This window comes from Urocampus carinirostris, chromosome 1, assembly GCF_059441175.1.
Source record: "Urocampus carinirostris isolate Australia breed hairy pipefish chromosome 1, RoL_Ucar_1.0, whole genome shotgun sequence".
In the NCBI taxonomy this organism is placed as follows: domain Eukaryota; kingdom Metazoa; phylum Chordata; class Actinopteri; order Syngnathiformes; family Syngnathidae; genus Urocampus; species Urocampus carinirostris.
The window spans coordinates 17,593,195-17,614,999 of NC_142349.1; the positions used below are offsets into that span (position 1 = coordinate 17,593,195).

Genomic DNA, 21,805 nt, shown 5'->3' on the forward strand with positions numbered 1-21,805 from the left:
ATATAAACATATACACATTTTTTAAAAACTCACAGGTTGAGAAATTTGCACCCATTTCATGTAACATTAGGATCACTTGGAGTAAGCTGGCATGATGTTCAGCCACCTTGCAGCTATAGGAAACCCAAACTTTTGGTCACTTTTGGTCTCCTTAGTTTGTATTTTTTCTTCTGTTCTGTAGCATTTTCAATACCAAACAAAAATATTTCCCACCATTGTTTGTGAATAAATGTGTTGTGTTTGAAAAGACCCCTTGTCATCTGTTAGTATAATGTGTTGGGTAGGTTATTAATGTAGTCTGAACGATAAAGCATAATACTGAAAAACAAAGCTTAACATTTGGAGTTGACATTCTTTTACTGATACAACCTGTCTCGGAACAGAAAGACTGGCCCTGGCCCATGAGCCAAACTGAGTTTGACATCCCTGTTTTACATGGTGTAGTTTTAGAGAAAATGATGTCTACATATGTGGCAACGAGGCCCTAGTAAAGCAGAATCAGCTACAATGTTAACATAACCCAAAATGTGTAACATGAAGTCATAAGAGGTTGTAGTTGTGGTGCATGCATCCACCTCATGGTTGAGAGGCTGTTGGTTCACATTCAGCTCAGACCTTCCTGTTCTAACTTTGTATATGTCCACAATAAGTTGAGAGCAAAACTTCTAGATTCTAATTTTCCTTTAGTGAGTATGAACACTGAGTCATGCTCTACACCTTGGATTTCCAACCTTTTTCGAATCGAGAGCTCTACTTTTGTCACTAATTAACCCAAAGAGCACCCAGTTTTAGATACCTTTCTAAAATAACAACTTATAGTGTTATTACCAGGGTAATTACTGGTAGTAGGGTTTAAAAGACTCGGTCAACCACTAGAAAAATAATTTTGCTAGAAAATCACAAATACCCAGCGCAGGTAAGCTATTTTCACAACAGGTCTGCAGGCACCTCATCTGTCCTTAAGGGACCCCTGCTCCACACCAACGTTTTAAAGCTAGTTGTGTATGATACGTGTACTTAATCACTTGTGTTCATTGCATCAGGGGCGTTCCATACGGGACAGCACCCTGCGACGTACGCACAGACGCAGCTTTACCCCTGCCAGCTTTGTGGAGGAAGACATCGACTTTCTCGATGAGCTGGACACGTCCTTCTTCGCCCGAGTAAGATGGTCAAAAAGCTGAAAACTACATGCTCTCTGGATTACTTTCCTAAGTATGTTTTCTTTCTCAGGATGTTATGATGCATGAAGACCTGTCCACATATACGGACGAAGTGTTCGAATCCCCGTCAGAAGCGGTGATGAAAGATGCCACACACATTGACAAGAAGGATGAGATGGAGCAGACAGGGAGCGCGCTGGATAAAAGTGCTCTGGAGAGGAGTCACCTGATGTTGTGAGTCCAACGCCTGAAGAGGGCACTACAGGAACTTTCAAGCAAAGCAAGACCCATGATGGGGATGTGTTGGATGGCAGTGGTCGGCAACCTTTACTGTAACACGGACTGGTTGAATGTCTGACTATATTCTTGCGGCGCCCCATTAATAACAGTATTATTAACAATAACAATAACTTTAATAATAAGCCTAAATCCACTGTGTTATTAATAGACCAGTCGGGATCTGGATAAAATGGGAAAAGGCATAGCATTCAATCTCATTACCACACTACTTTTACTCACAGTACCAGGTTGTCCCACCTTTTTTTATGTTAAAAGCGTATGTGATCGGTCAATCAATTTCTAACGTTTTTTTTCGCTGAACTCATTCCCATAATGCTCCATTACATTGAACAACGTTGTAATGGCCGTTGCTCCCAATGTTTAGCTAGTGTCGTCGGCAATATTCGTTGACTGATCAACCATTGCTCAAATACAGTAAATTATTGAAAACCCACTTTGAAGTTTTTTTAGGTTAAATAATGTGTGTATACACTAATAAATACAGTATATGTAAAAAGCAAGGGTAAATTTCTTTCTCTGCGGCCTGGTACCAAACGTTTTATAGCCCAGTGGTTGCCGAACACTGTTCCATTAGGCAAAGAGAAAAAAACACACAAAAAAAACATATCTTACTTATTAATGGTTGGTTGATTGGAGCCTTTCCTGTGGTGTGTCTTCGACAAGTACAGCCTGGATGCACCCATCCCTCTCCAGGCTAACATATGTTTTTACCTAGTCTGAAACCAGGGACCTTTCACATATGAGGCGAATGTATTAACCACTGCACTACCGCAACACTTTAACACCACCTAATGATCTTATGGTCAAGATGTGACAAATTATTAATTCAAAAAAATTGAAAATTGCCAAAGGCTATGCTTGATTTTATTTAGTCTGGAAAATAAGTGAACAGAGCTTTTTGTTTGCATGTATAGCTTGAATTGAATTGTTTATTTTGTTTTTGGTTTTGTTGCCTTAATTGGGTGATTTAAATGAATACATCGTTTCTGTCGTTTGAAAAAAAAAAAAAAACACATTTTCAAAAAATGTTTCTGAAAGATAAGTAGAAACAAGGGCAGCACGGCGGCGCAGTGGTTAGTGCGTGTGCGACACAGTTCTGAGGTCATGAGATCGAACCTCCTGTGTGGAGTTCGCATGTTCTCCCCGTGCTTGCCTGGGTTTTGTCCAGGCACTCCGGTTTCCACCCACATTCCCAAAAATATGCATGTCAGGTTAATTGGCCGGTCCAAATTGTCCCTAGATGTGAATGAGCGATCAAATTGTCTGTCCCTATGGCCCTGCGACTGGCTGGACACCAGTTCAGGCTGTCCCCTGCCCACAGCCCAAAGACAGCTGAGATGGGCTCCAGCACCGCTGCGACCCTGCTGAGGATAAACGGTGTAGATAATGGATGGATGGATGGATGGAAGTAGAAACTATTATTTCTCCAAAAATACATTTTGTGGCTATATTTTCAATAAATGCTGTGAAATACAGTAATCCCTGCTATAAAGCTGTTTACTTTTCACGGTTTTGCTACTTTCTGGACTTGCACCGTGCATTGTGTTCTGCATTCTGATTGGCCTAACAGTCTGTATTTTCTGTACACCGGGTTTATTCTTTGCTTTCAGTGTATAATAGAGTTGGTTGTTTTGTTGTATCCCTTAACCACCAGAGCCGTAGGGGCACCCTTTCCTTTGGTGTGTCTTTGACAAGTATCGGTGCACTAGATTACAGTATTTAATTGTATAACAATTGCAAAAAATGATTTCTACTTCACAAATTTGGCCTAACACTGGTTCTTTTTGGAATGTAACTCCTGTAATCAACAAGGGATTTATATATATATATATATATATATATATATATATATATATATATATATATATATATATATATATATATAAAATCTTCCTTCGAGAAAAAAAAAGTTATAAAGTTATTATCTGTTATGTTTTATGATAAACCATACTTTCTAGTTAAACAACACAAGTTGATAAAATAACACAGGTTTAAAATAAAAGTTTTATTTGTTGTACTTTAAATCAGTGGTCCCCAAGCTTTTGTGTACCGCAGACAGGTTTATTGTCAAAATATATTTTCGTGGCCCGAACCATAAATAACATAAGCAATACTAATTATAATACTAAGCCTAAATCCACTGTTTAATGACTAGACTACTAAGGTTGTAGCTGACAAAGGTAACGGCATTACATTTTATTTCATCATCACACTATTTTAACTCATGGTACCACTTTGTTGTTAGATATCTCTGGTGGTTATGATTATTCCGGTTGCATCCAATGTTGTGCAATTGTGGTCAGCGATACGTTTCGACTGATCAATCATTGCTCTAATATGGTAATATACTACCTTTAAACCTTGTATATAACACTCACCCAGAGTTCTTTTGTGGGTGGAGAAAAATGCGCCCTATACAGGATATAAGCAAAATATAATAAATATCTATTTATTTATTTTTTCAAAACAGGGCGACTTTTCTTTATTTCTGTGCAGCCCTGTACTGATCCGCGCCCTGGTAGCTGATGACCACTGCTTTACATTAAAGCACTTCTTAAAAGCCAACCTATAAATTATCTCATTCTGCCTTGTGTTTATGTGATCCCCGGGCAGACCTTTGGAGCGAGGGTGGCGTAAAGCCAAAGAGGGCGCACCAGGCCCGCCCAAGGTCCCGTTGCGCCAGGAGGTGGTGAGTGTCAACGGACAGCGGCGGGGCCAGCGCATCGCTGTGCCTGTCAAAAAACTTTTTGCCCGCGAGAAGAGGCCTTACGGACTGGGCATGGTGGGCAAGCTGACCAACCGCACATATCGCAAGCGTATCGACAGCTATGTCAAGAGGCAAATAGAGGACATGGACGACCACAGGTGCTGCACCTTCCCATGAACAATGCTCAAGGAAATGTTGCTCGAGTAAACCATTTGTAAACAATCTTTAATAACTGCTCCTCCTGCCTGCAGGCCTTTTTTTACATACTGGATCACCTTTGTCCACATGCTCATCACCATCCTGGCTGTGTGCATCTACGGCATAGCGCCGGTTGGCTTCTCCCAACACGAAACGATCGATTCTGTGAGAGGACGCTTCACTTAGCTTAGCCAATATTGTCACCAGCGTTGTAATGTTAAACCGTGGCCATCACGGCTTCTTTGCGTCTCGCAGGTTTTAAGAAACAAAGGTGTGTACGAAAATGTCAAGTTTGTGCAGCAGGAGAACTTCTGGATTGGGCCGAGCTCGGTAAGAACACAAAAGCACATACATATTTAGTGCATGTGTTGCATCATATTGTAGCATTTTGATATAGCTCTATAAGCAGTATTAAATATTTGCATTTTAAATGTTGAGGGAGAGAGAGAGACAGAGAGACACAGAGAGAGACACACAGACACAAAGAGAGAGAGACACAGCGAGAGAACTGGCCCTGGTGCTTGGCTGGCGAGTGTTTGCAGTTTTTTCTGTGGGGTTTTTATTATAAAGTGTCCATAGACCTACAGCCAAAATGCGGTCGGTTGGTGTAACACCGTGATTGTAAACTGTAGCTGGAACTCTGCCCTATATACCCTGGACCGAACCACGTACCCAATGCGTCACCTTAGGTTTGCAATATACCACAACTGGAATTATACAGAAAAGATTAGTATTTCCTTCTATATCTCTGAGTTCAATTATCCCTGGTTCACTGCTGATTTTCAATTGAATTGTCTTTTTTTACCATTGATATCAACGTATCAGGCATTGTGTTCTGAGCACACAACACACAGAAATGCTATCACAAGGCAGATTAGGGAGGGCTTTGGTCGGTGTAACACTGTGTGCGCGACTGTGATAGCCTCTCTTTCTTACAACCCACAATTTTGTTGTACTTTTGTATGATGACCATAAAGACTGCATTGCGTTCAACTGCAGTTCTGTGTTCTCTGTTTATATTTGCAGATCTATAGTAGGTACGCAAGTTTGTACCCTGGTGGCTTTTATCAAGGGGCTTAACTACTTCCCGAATTTTCACATTTTGCGCAGGTTCCGGTCCCTATTAACTGCAATAACCGAGGAATTACTGTACTACAGAATTGTTATGTGGCAAGGGTTCATTGACATTTTAACTCCCTACAGGAGGCGCTGATCCACTTGGGGGCCAAATACTCTCCCTGCATGCGGCAGGACAAACAAGTGCATGACTTCATCAGGGAAAAACGAGAAATCGAACGCAACTCGGCGTGCTGCGTGCGCAACGATCGCTCCGGCTGTGTGCAGACCTCAGAAGAGCAATGCTCTGTTCGTAATGCCTGTGCAGCTAATGACGTCAGCGTAACAAACGTGAGTAATTCATACGCATATGTTATATGACCGCAGAGCACTCTGGCGGTGTGGGTGAAGTGGCCCCAGCATTCCAGCACACCTAAGCTCAATGGGAAATTCAGACAGTACGGCTCTGTCTGCCATCAGGACCCCAGGTACAATTCTTGAAGCCCCTGTCGGCTAACAAGCACTCACGTTTTATTCATGGTGTATTTTCCCGTCAGGATTTGTGTAGAACCAGGCTCAGTTTCTCCACACGAATGGCCCGATGATATCACCAAGTGGCCTGTGAGTGGAAATGTTTTTACTTAAAGGACCTGTATTGATTTCTCAACTGTCTTACTCTCTGCTGCCATCTCCTAGCTTAAAGTCATGGTTGCAGCCTTCCTCAGCTCGTTCATGATGCGCATGCAAGTACATGCATCTCTTACGTACGGGGTTTAGGTTTGCGTTTGGACTGAACTTGAGGCAGTCTTTTCTTACTTTCACCATTTTCATGCTACACTGACAAATATAAATGAGATAACCAGCAGAGGTGTCTCTCCAGCACAAACCCCAATAAGCACTCATTTCCGCGCTTTACACTACAGTGACATCTAGTGGTCAAAAAATTCACAAACACCCATCTCCCCCACCACTCGAGAAAAACAGAAATGCCATTTATTTTGAGAGATATTTTTCAATTAATCAAATATGACAAATAATAGAAAAACATAATTCTTGAAGTTCAACGAGCCAGAAAGGATATAATTAAAAAAAATAATTATAATATTCAAAAATGAGATTTAATAATAAAGGCGCAGGTTTGTTGGTAGTGGAGAGGTTGCTCTCCTGCCTTTGTGTGTCCAATTTAGTCCCGCTGTGGAACATTACCTGGACATTTTGTCCTAATATGTTCCAAAGACATGCATTTCAGGTGAATCGGCCGGTCCAAATTGTCCCTAGGTATGACTGAGCAAGTGAGTTGTCTGTCCCCGTGTGCCCTGCGATTGGCTGGCAACCAGTCCAGGGTGTCCCCTGCCCACTGCCCGATGATTGCTGGGATGGGCTCCAGCATCCCCGCGACCCTACTGAGGATAAGTGGTGCAGCTGATGAGATGAGATGAGATGTTACAATCATCAGATTGTTGGAACAAGCGTTTAATTACCCTATGTAGTAACTACTTTTTCCTGCTGCTAGATTTGCACCAGGTACAACACAGGGAACCACACCAACCTGCCTCACATTGACTGCACCATCACGGGCCGACCCTGCTGCATCGGAACCAAAGGAAGGTAAGGAAACCATTCATCATTATGATTATCATTACCATATTTTAAAAACTTAAAGAGGGTGCCAATGTGTAAGACACACCTTCACAAAAAATAATAACTTGTGAAATATTTCCTTACACAGTAATCCCTCGTTTTTCACAGCGTTACGTACTTTATGATTTTATTTTACCGTACTCTCTAATTATATTTTATAAATAATATTGCCATTTTACCACACAACTGTATGGATTAAGGACACAATCCACTTAAGGTTCCATGGTACTTTGCGGCCAGCATTTAAACGTTATGGAAAACTGAATTTACCTTTCAGTCCGTCCTAAAGAATCCATGTATTTTTCCATTATCAATTTTTTTAGGGAGCACCAAAAGACCCTCATGTGCCTCCAGGGCAATTTTAGCAGGTCGAGAAGTCCAACTTTATTGGCAATAGAAAGGATTTTCCTCCTTTTAGCCAATCAGAATGCAGAACACAATGCAAGATGATAATCGGCAAAGTAGCGAAACCGCACTAAGTAAACGGCAATACAGCAAGAGATTACTGTACCGTATTTTATTTGAAGGTGCATTTACGAATTCCTGGAAAGATTTTTAGCTTAATGTTGTCGGAGGTGGACCCATATGCAATTAAGCTAGAGGCACGTGGGCTTTTTTCCCTTAGCTGCACGTTTATAGTTCAGAAAATACAGTAATGAGTTGCCTGTTGATGTTTTAACACTGACTTGATATTTTGTTGTTGTTGTTTTTTCTGTTCAAGGTGTGAAATCACGTCCCGAGAATATTGTGACTTCATGAATGGTTTCTTTCATGAGGAAGCCACTCTCTGCTCCCAAGTAAACGTCCTTCCTTCAAAGTTCGTCTGGTTTATTGGCAGAATTCCTCATGGCTGTGTCTTATTCTCCACTTATCAGGTGCATTGCATGGATGACGTTTGTGGACTGCTGCCTTTCCTCAATCCTGAGATTCCCGATCAATTTTATAGACTCTGGCTTTCCCTTTTCCTTCACGCCGGGTGCGTAAATGGAAAATATACACAACTCTGTTGTGTTTTTATTGGTTTTACTGCTGCAGTTTTAAATTAATTTTTGATCATCAAATCACTCAAGTGCCAAATATTGTGGCCATTGAGCTAGGGCTGCAATAAAGACTATTTCAATCGTCGACGAGCCACCGGCTATTGAAACGATTAGTTGAGTACTCAGATGAGCAATAATCTTTTCTTAAATGATTTTATTATGATGCAAATGATGATGAACAAGTAAAATGGGTACAATGAAAAAATACATCTTTTATTGAACATACTCTGTATACGTACAGTGTTTTGAAAAAGTATTTGTCACCTTCCTGATTTCTGTGTTTTTTTGCATTATTTTCACTCACAAATGTTTCAGATCATCAAACTAATTTAAATATACCACAGAGACAACCCAAAGAAATACAAAGTGCAGTTTTGAAATTTTGATTCCATTTGCCAATGTGAAAAAATAATTGTACCCTTGACCTAATAATGAGTTGGGCCACCTTTGGCTGTGATAACGGAAATCAGATGCTTGTGATAATTGCTAATAAGTCTTTCACAATGCTGTGGATGAAGTTTGGCCCACTTTTCTTTGAAAAAGTTTTTTTCAAGTCTGCCATATTGAAGAATATTCTAGTATGAACTGCCCGTACAAGGTCACACCAAAGCATCTTAATTGGATTCAAACTTTTCTTTGCCACTCCAGAACTTTCATTTTGGGTTTCTTAAGCCAGTGATGGACTTGCTGGTGTCGTTTGGATCATTGTTCTGCTCCATGATCCAAGAGCACTTGAGTTTGAGGGCACCAACTGATGGACGAAAATTCTCCCTCAGGATCTTTTGATAAACACCAGGATTTATTATAACGTCCACCACTGCTAGTTGTCCTGGTCCTGTGGCAGCAAAGCAACCCTAATTAAAGTCCGTGTTCATGATTCCACTATAAAAAAAATACTGGCCAACAATGGCATACGAGGGAGAGTTCTCAGGTGAAAACCACTACTGTCACAAAAGAACACAAGAAGTCATCAAAAAGTTGTCCTGGTCCTGAGGCAGAAACGCCCAAACGTTTTACAGTTTGCATCATGCTCTTTTTGTCAAATGATCTGCCACTTATACGGCATACTGTATATGTAATGGGCTACACACCTTCCTAAAAATTCACTTTTTGACACATCAGTTCACGCAATGTTCCTCCAAATTTACTGAGGATAACCAAGATGCTTTTTGGCAAATGCCGGACGACTTTGACTTTGCGTTCTTTTGTGACAGCGGTGGTTTTCGCCTCGCAATTCTCCCATGTATGTCAATTTTGGCCAGTGGCTTTCTTATAGTGGAATCATGAACACGGACTTTAACTGGGGCTGTTTTGCTGCCACAGGACCAGGACAACTTTGCTGTGGTTGACAAAATATTGAGTTCTGGTGTTTACTAGAAGATAACGTCTGGCCATCACTTCGTGCCCTCAATCTCGAGCGCTCTTGGATCATGCAGCAGGACAACTTTTTCAAAAAAGTTCAGCAAGTCCACCTCTGAATGAAACAATCGTCGACAATGAGACTCATTGACGAATATTTCCATCATCGATTTTGGAGACAGCGTCGACTCGATTTGGCAGCCCTACATTAAACATAGAAAGCAGCGGGCCGTCACTGTCTGGGCAGCTACACTTAATAGGAGAATGTTTCTTCTACTTTTAGTTGACCCAGTTAATTAGAGAAAGTGCTATTTGAAGCTTTGTTTGTACTGACATTGACTTAATAGGCTTATCTCGTTCGAAAACGTGCGGCCTTGGATTTGCACAATGCAGCGTAAATCACGTGGCCTGCTCCTCTGCCGCCCCGCCAGGGTCCTTCACTGCATGGTGTCGGTGGCTTTCCAGATGACCATCTTGAGGGACTTGGAGAAGCTGGCCGGATGGTTGCGCATTTCCATCATTTACATTGTCAGCGGCATCACCGGTAACTTGGCGTCGGCCATCTTCCTGCCCTACAGAGCAGAGGTGAAGCACATGAAAACAACACTTTTACATCATGTAATGGATTTTGAATTGGATCGATACAGATTGAATTTGCATGGGCAAACTTTTATCGCTGACTCATCTGTACTCATGAAAAGAGCCATATATGGTTTGCGAGCCATAGGTTCCTGACCCATGTTCTAGAGCAGGGATGTCAAACTCAATTGCACAAGGGGCCAAAATTCAAAACACACTTAAGGTCGCGGGCCAACCAGGATAAACATTTATTAAACACATTTAAACTTAATGTTTTTGGAACATAAGTATGAATAGAAACAGACAAGAATATAAATTTTAAACCTTAAATCACTTATACATTATTTATTATTTTGCTCTAAATAAAAATAGCTTGTTAAATTATACAACTTAGAACTTAACTTAAACAACTTAACATTAAAATAACATTCAAATTCCTTTGCTCTTATGTCAATGTATATATTAAAAAAAAACTTAAATATCCCAAAATATTTTGCTCTCCTTAATATATCTCCTGTCAAAAGTATAAATATGAAAATGCTACAAAACCTGGAAATATACATAAAACATGTATTTTTTTTTTAGAAATAACAATTCTAATCATTCCGTTTTCTTTGCTCTTAAGACTCTGATTTGATCATTTGCTCTGATCGAAGCCGGACACTGTGTAGTTCTTTGCAGTATTGTGTTTTCAGCGCGGCGAAAAGGGTATAGTATATATATAGTATATAGCAGGGGTCGAGAACCTTTTTGACTCAAAGAGCCACAAAAGCAAAATATATTGATTTTATTTTGGGAAAGAGCTACACCAAATTTACTAAATTGCTAAACCCGCGCCCCAGACAAAAGCTTAGTCTTCAGCACATTTATTTTTGATGATTTGATAAAAATTATGAAAAGAGAATAATGCCAGAGCCCGTGTCCTAAAATCAACGAACATACCACTTTAAACTTGTCTCTTTCTTGCAATCACTCAAGATCGGTTAAACTCATTTTGACCCTTTTTTTCATACACATTGGTTCCAAAACCAGATGCAAGCATTTATTTTGTAAAAAGGTCACAACATTCTGCAAACAGGGAGCCTGATGTGCTTACCTTTGGCGCAGACGGCGTATTTACAATTTGTTCTGTGGATTCATCAAAAAGTGTCTGAACACTGAACACAGATTAAATAGTGAGCTTTTATATAAAGGATTCTTTAGCCTTGTACAGCCAAAACGAGTTTTATTTTGTGTGGCACCTTGACTGTAAATCGTAGTGAAAACGTGCCCTATATATTCTGAAAAGTACTGCCATTTACTTCAGTATTGGTTTGGCTTTGCGTGTATCTGAACAGGATTAATGGGTCAAGTTTTGAACAAGATGGAGAATGGGCCATTAATAACTATAATGTAAAATGGTCTTGCGGGCCGGATATGATCACATGGCGGGCCGGACGTGGCCCGCGGGCTGGGAGTTTTAAGCGGGTGTTCTAGAGGTTGACTTTACTTCTAATAATTACTACTTGGCAACAATATAGCAATAACACAAGTTATTATTTTTTGGGCAATGACCCGACCAAGAATTTATGAGAAAATCTCCGCTCAGACAACCCAAAGGAGGCAATCTGGATAATAGTCATAATAAAAAAAACAATGTAATTAGGGGTTCAGATGACTCAAATCTTTGGTAAGTCCTGAACTTTTGGGAAGACCTGAACCTTTGTGTTGCGTGCAGGTGGGACCAGCAGGCTCTCAGTTCGGCATCCTGGCCTGCTTATTCGTGGAATTATTCCAGAGCTGGCAGATCCTAGCACAGCCGTGGCACGCCTTCACCAAACTGCTGTGCGTGGTGCTCTTCCTGTTCGCCTTCGGTCTCCTGCCGTGGATCGACAACTTTGCCCACTTCAGCGGCTTCGTGTCGGGCTTCTTCCTGTCCTTCGCCTTCCTGCCCTACATCAGCTTCGGCCGCATGGACCTTTACCGCAAGCGCTGCCAGATTATCGTCTTCCTGCTGGTCTTTGTGGGCCTCTTCTCGGGCCTTGTCGTTCTCTTCTACGTCTACCCCATCAAGTGCGAGTGGTGCGAGCTGCTCACCTGCATCCCTTTCACGGACAAATTTTGCGAGAAATATGACCTCAACGCGCACCTCCACTGAGGCTTCAGGCTCCCCCACCAATCAGGTCAGAGCGAACGTATCTGAGACCACTTGAACTCCACAGCAAGATTCTTTAGTTTTTTTTCTACTCTAGTCAGTATACAACCAACGTGTCACTTAGTGTCATCGGGTGACCTCGCTTATGAGGTTCATTGGTTTTAATGGAAATGTAATTTGTGTTTCACACTTCATGTCTAGTTTTTTTAATTATATGTGTGTATATATATATATATATATATATATAATATATATATATATATATATATATAATATATATATATATATATATATTTATATATATATATATATGTGAAGGATCAGGACCTGATGTGGAAAAAATAAGAAAAAATTCAATTTGAATGCTTTTTTCATCCTTATTATTGCTACTTTAAGTAAAACTTGATCATTTAAACTTTTACTTGATTACCCCGTCTTAGGCATTTTTCTTATCCATATAATCACAGAGGCACTTACAAAAATAAGAGAAAATAGACAGTGACTCATAAACTAATACTAATACCTTTGAATGCCATTGATAGTTTTTTTTTTAAAAGTGTAATACAATCCTTGTTAGTAGACGAATGCCTTATTTTAAACACCTGAGTTTCCACATATACCGTAATTCACATTTTCAATTTAAAAACAAAAAACAGACATTTAGCTACTGCAATTCCACTTGTACTTTTGCACACCACATCAAACACTACAAACTTAGCACTTTTTCACCAAATTACAAGCTCTTAATTTCCGTTTGTACATTTAGAAAAAGATCTGTTTTTGTATTGTCATTGTTGGAATGAAGCATTCTTTACTGTATGTCCACATTTGGTCAATATAGTGATTTTTATTTGGCTAGTGTCCACATGGGACTCTTGATAATGCAAAAGATTGACTGAATGTTACAATCAGGCCAAACTTTGTCTCAAAAGCACTTCAACAAAATTTTCTTTGATAATTTTTTTTCACTCCAGCCTCCGTACTTTCGTCAAGAGAATCGTGTGTTTTAATCAGTAAATCTGAAGTTTCTAGTTGCATTCTCACTCATTTTAAACTGACGCCGAACCTAAATCATATACTGTAGTGCATTTTCAAATACTTTTTAATATATTTGGATTAATGTAGAATGCTAACCTGATCATTTTACCACGATTTCATGACTACATATTTGGAAATCACAACTTTTAAGAACTCAAGTTTTACTTTTAGTATAACAGAATTGCACCCTATTGGAAAGTAGGCTGTTTCTTTTTCCACACTTGGTTCTCATCCATTTCCACAGCGTTCATTGAGGCAATCTCAAAGAGCAGGGACAGGAAATAGAAATCCAATAACAAAACCCTTGGTGCCTTGTTAAAAGAGATATGTACCAACTACTACTGCCATATTTTTGTTACGTTATGCTGAGTACTCCAATGGTTTCCTCTTAATTGTATTTTTTTTTTATTGCTTCCCCGGAAGTGATGGTCATCTTGAACATGGTAGCGTTTTAGCTGCTCTCTACTTACATGTAACTGAAAACAACAGTAAAAAGAAAAAAATAAACAAACGATGAACAAGAAGCCTGTTTGAATCTGACTCTTTATTATTCATTCATACCGAGATCCAGCAAAATTGCTAACAAGAATAAAAATGCTGCATTTATGTGGCTGGATCTGAGTCATAGCCACTTTAATTCGATTTTAACCTGGCTTGGCCTTTTGCTCAAAAGTGAGCGAAGAAAATACATTTATACGGAGTGCAAAAGAGTTAAACAGGAAATCCCCACTTTGACTTGTCCTGTCTTTCAGAAATTTCACAAAAGAATTCCAATCAGTAATGGCCAAAGATAAATTGTTTATGAAGTTTAGCATATAGCTCAAACCCCAGCAAAGGGTTGAGAGGAAAATGTTTTAGGAACTTAAACTTCAATCAACTGATGATGGGAGACTTAGCATTATTGTGGCTTTGCTTTTGCATGGAATCCATTAAAGTTTCTGACTCAAAGAAACAACATTCTGCAATAAAGTACGTACCAAGCAAAAATTAGCGCACGGGAAATGTGACGAGATTACTCATATAAGACTGGAGCATTTTTGTAACTAAATCCAAAGTAAAGTAAAACTCGCGTGTTACCAAAAAAGAAGATAGTTAATACAAAAAAATGTCCCTTTTTTGGTCAAATTCTTGTGCGTATTTACTTTGTTGCAGTGACATTCGGTGAAATGCGGCTGGTGAGGCATAGTCAGATTTACGAATGCATGAACCTACATTGTATTCTTCATTTGATTGACGGAACAAAATTGCAAAATATAAACTGTTGCATAGAAAAAGACGTTTAATTTTGTCTTCACTTCTTAATGAAGTCGATGCGGTGATCCTTTTCAACAAAAGCATCGATAGATGGGTAATACTGTACTCGATTATGAAAAAGGTCCATGCAACAAATAAAAAATACTGAATGGCTAAACCTGACATTATCTTGCTGATACTAGTACTAATACTATGGTTTGGGGAAGAGGTGTTCTCCAAAACACAATCCTTGGTCTCACTCTTGCCCTCTGCCATGAGGCATGAGAATTGTGTGCCTCACACTCCATTTGCGGGCCCTCAGCACAGTAATAACTTGCATACTAACTTTGTTTGTAATATTTATAAAGTAATGTAAAAATTTAGCAATTTAGAAAATAAAATATGTAAAAATGTTGACGTTAAACAAGAAAGAACTTTAACATATTTTAATACAGTTTCAATTTTATGTTTCCATGATAAGGCTGTGCCTCTCCTGACTGTCCGTCACTGTGTTGCTGTACTCTAGAGAAGAAAGCAGTTTGGAATACATGAATTTTAGAATTCAAGTTTAAGTAATACTTAACGATCACTGCAGTATGGGATGTTTGAAGTGAATGTAACACACGTGAAATAATACAAGTAAAAAATGAAAACGGCATGTTCATAAAAATAAGATGTAATGAAAATTCACAAAATGTTTTTAATCTTGTGTTGGAAATATGATTTTTTTATCATGTCACAGTTTCAAGTTTCTGTGCTTATCACACTGAACAAACCCTGCCAAGAACTATGATACTCTTAATTCCTGTGCATGTCATCTTACAAAAAAATAGAATAACTAAATATATTTTGTAGCAGAAATTACAAATTCCTGTGTATGTGAAATTTTGGAAGCAAAACGCGTTGGTGTACCAATTGAAGTAACGTGAATATTTTGAAAGTCTGAGAGGACACAATTTAAGGCACCCGCCGTCCACGAGGTGTAAAAGTTCATTAAAGCAACAATTCCTCATTGAATATAGTCGATGGGGCTAGCAGCCGCTGTTCCGCCTGGCGTACGCCTGCCCGCCGAGAAGATACTCCATCTCCTGGAAGCGCATGTTGGACACGCTGATTTCCGACGGACCTTTCTCCGTGAAGCCGGCCTTGCGGTAGAAGGGCACCAGGAAATCCTCGCAAATCAGCAGGGCCCGGCGGGGCCGTGGCATGCATCGCAGGTACTGCAGGTAACGCCAAAGCAGGATGGAGCCTTTGCCCTGCTGTCTGCAATGGCGGTGCACCGACAACACGTGAATGTGTACCGTCGACGTGTTTGGGACGTGCAAGGTCATGGCCTCCTTTGGGATGCATACAGAAAAATATGACGTATAATGAAACTGTTTGCCACAACAAATCATAGTTGTAATCACTCAACAGACAGAAAATAATAGATTGCAGGGTAACCAGTTCAAATCAGAAAGACCGATATGTGGTTAGCACATTTGGACAAGCCAGCTTTATTTCGGAATAAAGTGGTGTGGACATAAGCACGGGCGGTATGCATGGCGGAAGATGAACACTTACACTCCAAGACAAACACTTGCTACGCACAGTAAAATTTGGTGCCGTTTCCATTATGCTGTGTGGCTGTGTGGCCAGTGTTAGTAATGGCAATCTTGTTAATGCAGGCCATAAGTCTCCAGACCTAAATATTTTTAAAAATCTGTGTTTTGACTTAAAGCAGGATGCCTGTGCTCGAAAAAAGACATTCCTGAGCTTTACATGTTTTGTGAAGTACAATGGTCAAAAATAGCTTCAACCAGAATCCAGACACTCATTGAAAGCTATAGGAATGTTTAAAGGCCGTTATTTCTTAAAAAGATGGTTCTTGGAGAAATGTATTCAGTTTTTCTGTTGGGATGCTCACATTTATGCACCTGGATACTTTTGTTTCTATATTTTTGGCACTATTTCAGTAAATCTTACAAACTTAACTTCTCGAATATCACTGTGTCTGTCTGCTGCATTATTAAATATATTCAACTGAAGTTACTGATCCAAACAACCAATGATTTATAGAGGAACAGCTTAAAAAAATTCATACGACTGAAGTGGGTGAACTAGTTAAATGGCTGTGGAGACAGAAACATGAATAATTAGCAAGCTAATATAATATAATATAATATAAGATTTGGTCTGATGCCTTTTAAAAGGGAATCAGGCATGCTGGCTGGAGATGAAAGAATTATTTTCTCACTCGGTTCAAGTGGGTTAGAAGGAGGTTTCATTTATAGTTGAAATGATGGCAGAGCCAACGGACGATTGTCTCTGACTAAAGTAGAACCTACCCCAATCCCAACTATTTCAGGAAATATATATCAATAATAAAGCAAGCACCTTTTTGTGGGCCGTACTTTAAAACAAAGTCATCTGTTTCAAGAAATCAAATTTATCATTCTCCGGTCTGGGGTCAGACAAGTGTACACTTGTCGGTATAGGCGCCAAGATTCTGAAAGCAAATTTGACACTGATTTGAAGGAGGGAAGGTCTGCTCGTTATCCGCTTTGTCACATGTTGCCGTTCACCTCATAACTCCCATTTGGAATTAAAGCCGTCACATATGATAATATACCTCAATAACTTGTGAGGTTATTTTGACAGACTTATGGATCAATTGCTAGCAAATTGGTGAATCACCTGGTTCATTGATTCACTGGGACCTAACTCAGATAAGCATTTCCCTTCACGTCATAATCCTAATTTAAAATCGAATACTAGATTTTTAAAAGTATAAATGTATCATTTACTCTCATGTCGATCCTTTAATTCAAATCATTTCCTAGTACAATTTTAACAAGTGATCGTCCTCACAATACCCGAAGTTGAATACATTTAATAATGCGTAATAATTGCACATTCTGACCTGCGAAAGCCTCTCTTTGTCCCAGCCGGTGCCGATGATGAAGGCGACAAGCTGGCCCTCTTCGAACCAGCCCAGCGACAGCTCGGGGCATTGATGCACAAATTGCAGCACTTCTTCCAGGGTCAGCGGGCATTCGCCAGACACCGAGATGAAAGCTGGGGAAGCCAGAGAGAGAGGACAGCACATGTCACAGCAAGAAATCATCTACCGTGTCACAACAGGTTTAAAAGAACAACATATTCATTAAAGGGACGGTGTGTGATATTTAGGGCCTCGTAGTGGTGTAAATTTTGAATAATAGGTAAAAACACATGAGTTATACCAATGTTGATTTTATACATATTCCTAGGTCAATAACTTGGTATTTTTTTAAAGCCCCGGTGTGTAATATTAGACCACTAGATGGCACTGCTGTCTATCTGCTCGGTGGCATTGGGGTAGAGCGCCACTTGGGCGAGTCATACTGTGACTCACAACATTGGTACCTGTTGCTCTGCATTAGGGGTTGGAATTGGGGGGTTTGGTCACCTAATAACTACCGACAACAGTTGTTGCGACGCTTCAGTTAGGTGGAACTATCTTCGCATTACTTACTGAGTATGGGAGCCAAACCCTTGCAAGATGGAATAAGGCAAGACGAAGAAGAAGATAGCGCCGTTGTCTAACACAAATGAAAACTTGTGCCACAGCAAGCAACAAAACGACAGACAAAAATGGCGGCAACATAAAAGGGCTTCTGCTACATAAAAGAAAAACAATTTTATTTTTACCTAATTTTTGTTTTAATACAAATCTACATTTGTATAATAATAATAATAATAATAATTTCCTTTGTATTGACATTCTTTGTAAGAACGAAATGTCGATACACCTGACCCGTTGTAGCGAGCCGATGCAGCCACAGCCAACAGAGGGCGCCGCCATTTTACCAATGTTATAAGTATGATGGTTCAGGTATTTTTGCTTCGTATTTACAATCATCTTTTATTCTACTGAATGAAGATTTTTTTAAGTACCACTAAAAGGCTCTAAATATTTCACACTGACCCTTTTACCTAGTAGTCGCCCCTATCCTTGTCTGGTATCTTGCTGCTACTTTGTGATCATTTGGCACTGAGTTTCATTCACATTTGACAATACGATATCATCAAGTGGTCAAATATTAAACAATGTACCTTCAAGCATCTTAAGGTTCTTCTACTTAAAATAGTAGAGGGAGTGAAACCACACTCTATTCTTATGTGAGTAAGTCCTACTTGTGTGCTTCTTATTTAAAAAAAACAGGTACAATAGGCTGCATGTTATTGGTAAATAATGCATTATATGATAACGTTTTGGACTTATTTATTTTATATTGATGCAATATTAATTTGCATTACAGAAATATTGTTGTAAAGTTAGAAAGAAATCAGGGTCCTCATGCTCCAAAGTAATTTCTTTTCTGGTGTAAGGGGCATTGTGTAGCATTCAGCACCTCGTAGGGGTGAAAAAAAAACAAAAACAAAAAAAAAAAAAAAACAACGAATATTGATTTGAATAATTAACAAAAATACATGAACTATCATACGAACGTCGATTTATTTCTAAAACATTTCTTTCAAGAAATTTGTATTTATTTGATCTAATATGAGGCTCACCTAGAGGAAGCTGGCATTGTGTGCCGTCTAACCTTGTAGGCCATGGGAGGCTAATGCACCAAAATGTTGGGGCCAAGAAATAAATAAATAAATGTAAGAAAAATGGTGCGGTTTGGTCACTTGGAGTCTCTGTAGTTGATAACCTTCCCTATGATTTATAGCGTTCATTTTTGTTGCAAAACACAATACAGCGACATCTTGTGTCCCTTCAAAAAATGTTACCATAAAATATACTCACAAACAGTTGTGCCACGAGATCTTAATGTGATTAATAAACATCTCAATCAATCCATGCAAACCAAAAAAACCCCAAGTTTCCATTTCACTGAGTTCCTTTTTAAATACATTTAACACCCTAAATAGGTAGATTGTTTGGAAGAGGCTTCTAGAAATAGTTGTGAAGACGATAATTACTGTTTTAAAAAAACCTTACTTTACTAATTAAAGTTTGGACGTCAATGTTCTTTTTTGAAAGATGTTGGCAGGCCTAACATTGTATATAAGAAAAAATATAGTCGATGTACATTGAAAATATATTAAAAAAAACTACTTTATTGTGAAAACATTGCTTTGTAATGTTCGGAACCTGTTGCCAGTATTTAACCTTGTTGTGGTTACCTTGGCCACTAGCAGTGGCACTAATGATGTTCACAGTAAGTGTTAAATAAATATAAGGTGGTGAGTAGAAAAAAAAAATCTATTTTTATGTGAGCAACAAATAAATGAAATATAATAGTACAATGAAAGGCTGCCACGTAGAATTAAATCGTAATACTGGTTTTAAAATCTGAGTTACACTACTGTTTAAAAGTTTGGGGACAGTTTTCCACAAAAAAGTCAAACTTTTGTTTATCGAATGAGTTAACAAATGTCTACGTTCTTTTGCCAGTACGATCTTCTTCTTTTGTTGATCTTTTGTTGTCCGGTCTTGGCGGGTTTTTTTTTCCACTCTGCCTCGTAGGCCAGCTTCTCAGAGACGTCACTTCACCGTAAATGTTGACACTGTTTTTTTTGCGGGTACTATTTAACCAAGCTGTGAGTTGGGTACCTGTTAGGCATCAATTTGTCTAGCTAGAAACTTAAAATATTCGACTATAATGTACTTTTTCTCTTGCTTGCTTGTGCTCCCACTTCTCTTTCTACTCTGGTTAGAGCCTGTTTGTTCTATTCTCTGAAGGGAGTAGTATACACTGTTGTCGGATATCTTCATTGTCCTGGCAATTTCTCTCACAGAATAGCCTTCATTTCTTAGAACAAGAATACATGAAAGTTCTTGTTTTCTCGCCATTCTGAAAGTTTAATCACACCCACAAACGTGAGGGTCCAGATACTCGACTAGCTCAAAGGAGAGTCTGTTTTATAGCTAAACCTCCGCTATTATCTTTGCACAATTGTTTTCTGATCATCCATTAGCCTTGTTACACATTTGGCAAACACAATGTACTATTAGAACACTGCAGTGCTGGTTGTTGGAAATTGGTCTCTCTACACCTAAATTACATTAAAAACAGACATTAGCAGCCAAAATAGTCATTTAGCACTTTATGGGATGTATTTCCAATTAGTTTCATGTTATTTTCATTGGGAGTGCTTTTATTTAAAAAGTAAGGAGTGCAGTAAGGAGTAAGGAGTAATAGGAGTAAGGAGTAAAAGTAAGGAGTAATTTCTAAGCAACACCATGAAATGGTCATGAAATTATGATTTGTAATCAAGATAACATAATAACGATAATTTGTATTAAAGATGCGTAAATGGACTACACCAAAGAGCGGACCCGCAAAAGACAGTAAGAGCCACCACGGACCTTCTCTCTCAATCTCAAAAACGCTGATGGCATCCTGAGGCGTGAGGTTCCTGAACTCGCTGGCGGGCAGCGTGTGTCGCCTCTGCCGCAGAGGGTTGACCACACGGACCGGCGTCTTCAGGAAGAAAGGCTTGAGGAAGGGCGACGAGGCGTTCAGGTGCTGGGTCATGATGATGGCTTGTCCTTCTCACGAGACGAAGATCGCGTTGGCCTCCTCGCCGTCCGTCTGCTTTGAGCTGAGGGACTCGTGTGAGTTTGCCCAAATAGCTGTCGGCCGGCAACGTGACACTTGTCCGTTTTTCGTCTCTTAATCCTTATCCCTTGACGGATGCTGTACCTACTTTGTGCAGAGGAACACTTTTACCATTTGCACTTAGACAATTAGTACTCAAAATTGTGTTACATGAAATTAAGTCAATGCTAAAATATTGAATGTAAAAGCATTTATTATAGGTTTAAGTCTGGTGAGGCGACAGTCAGATTTACAAATAAATAAGCCGACATCTTATTCATCATTTGATTAGTAGAGCAAGACAGCAATATTTAGCATATTACCTTAACCGATGAGGTCTTTATGCTGCTCACTTTGAAAAAAAGCATCAATTGGTAATCCTACATTATTAGAACAAGTCCATGTAACGAGAAAACAATTCTGTTTGGGGCTAAGGTGTGCCAAAGGTCTCACTATCGCCCTCTGCCATGAGGTAAGAGACTTGCGTGCCTCAATCTGAAGCTGCAGACGCTAAACACAGTAATACATTTTATACTAGTTGTAATAATAACGTTCAAAATTTCATGTGAAAATACAGCAATTTTGAAAAAAGGTAAATGCCCAAACTGTCGAGTTAAAAGAGAACAAACATAAAAGGGCCATTGGCTATTATTTCGTGCCTCCTCATAGCAAAAAATGCAATTTAAAAGTTGATATTTATTTGAGTGTAACGGGTGTAATAATAACTTTTGTTTTATTGAAATGCCTGCTGAAATATGTGTATAGTTTTTGGTAAGTGTCCT

General features: G+C 39.2%; 2 protein-coding genes across 4 annotated transcripts in view; one reads left to right on the forward strand and one right to left on the reverse strand.

Moving 5' to 3' along the window:
* Positions 1 to 13,739, forward strand: part of rhbdf1a (rhomboid 5 homolog 1a (Drosophila)) — a 57,165-nt gene extending 43,426 nt beyond the window's left edge. For all 3 annotated transcript variants that reach the window (XM_088329237.1, XM_088329246.1, XM_088329254.1), the window contains 13 exons: positions 1,044 to 1,163; positions 1,234 to 1,397; positions 4,077 to 4,328; positions 4,422 to 4,533; positions 4,624 to 4,698; positions 5,572 to 5,733; positions 5,812 to 5,912; positions 5,982 to 6,045; positions 6,938 to 7,032; positions 7,787 to 7,862; positions 7,941 to 8,041; positions 9,896 to 10,049; positions 11,761 to 13,739. In XM_088329237.1, coding sequence (XP_088185363.1) covers positions 1,044 to 1,163; positions 1,234 to 1,397; positions 4,077 to 4,328; positions 4,422 to 4,533; positions 4,624 to 4,698; positions 5,572 to 5,733; positions 5,812 to 5,912; positions 5,982 to 6,045; positions 6,938 to 7,032; positions 7,787 to 7,862; positions 7,941 to 8,041; positions 9,896 to 10,049; positions 11,761 to 12,180 — 1,896 coding nt within the window. In that variant the 3' untranslated portion in view covers positions 12,181 to 13,739. The remainder of the gene's footprint in view (positions 1 to 1,043; positions 1,164 to 1,233; positions 1,398 to 4,076; positions 4,329 to 4,421; positions 4,534 to 4,623; positions 4,699 to 5,571; positions 5,734 to 5,811; positions 5,913 to 5,981; positions 6,046 to 6,937; positions 7,033 to 7,786; positions 7,863 to 7,940; positions 8,042 to 9,895; positions 10,050 to 11,760) is intronic.
* A 92-nt stretch (positions 13,740 to 13,831) lies between these two features.
* aanat2 (aralkylamine N-acetyltransferase 2) lies at positions 13,832 to 21,620 on the reverse strand. The gene is made up of 3 exons (XM_088353763.1): positions 20,792 to 21,620; positions 17,351 to 17,505; positions 13,832 to 15,785 (listed from the first exon to the last, which is right to left on the reverse strand). Exons 1-3 carry the CDS (start codon positions 20,958 to 20,960, stop codon positions 15,480 to 15,482), a joined length of 630 nt encoding a protein of 209 aa, XP_088209889.1. The 5' UTR covers positions 20,961 to 21,620; the 3' UTR covers positions 13,832 to 15,479.
* Positions 21,621 to 21,805: the final 185 nt, after the last annotated feature.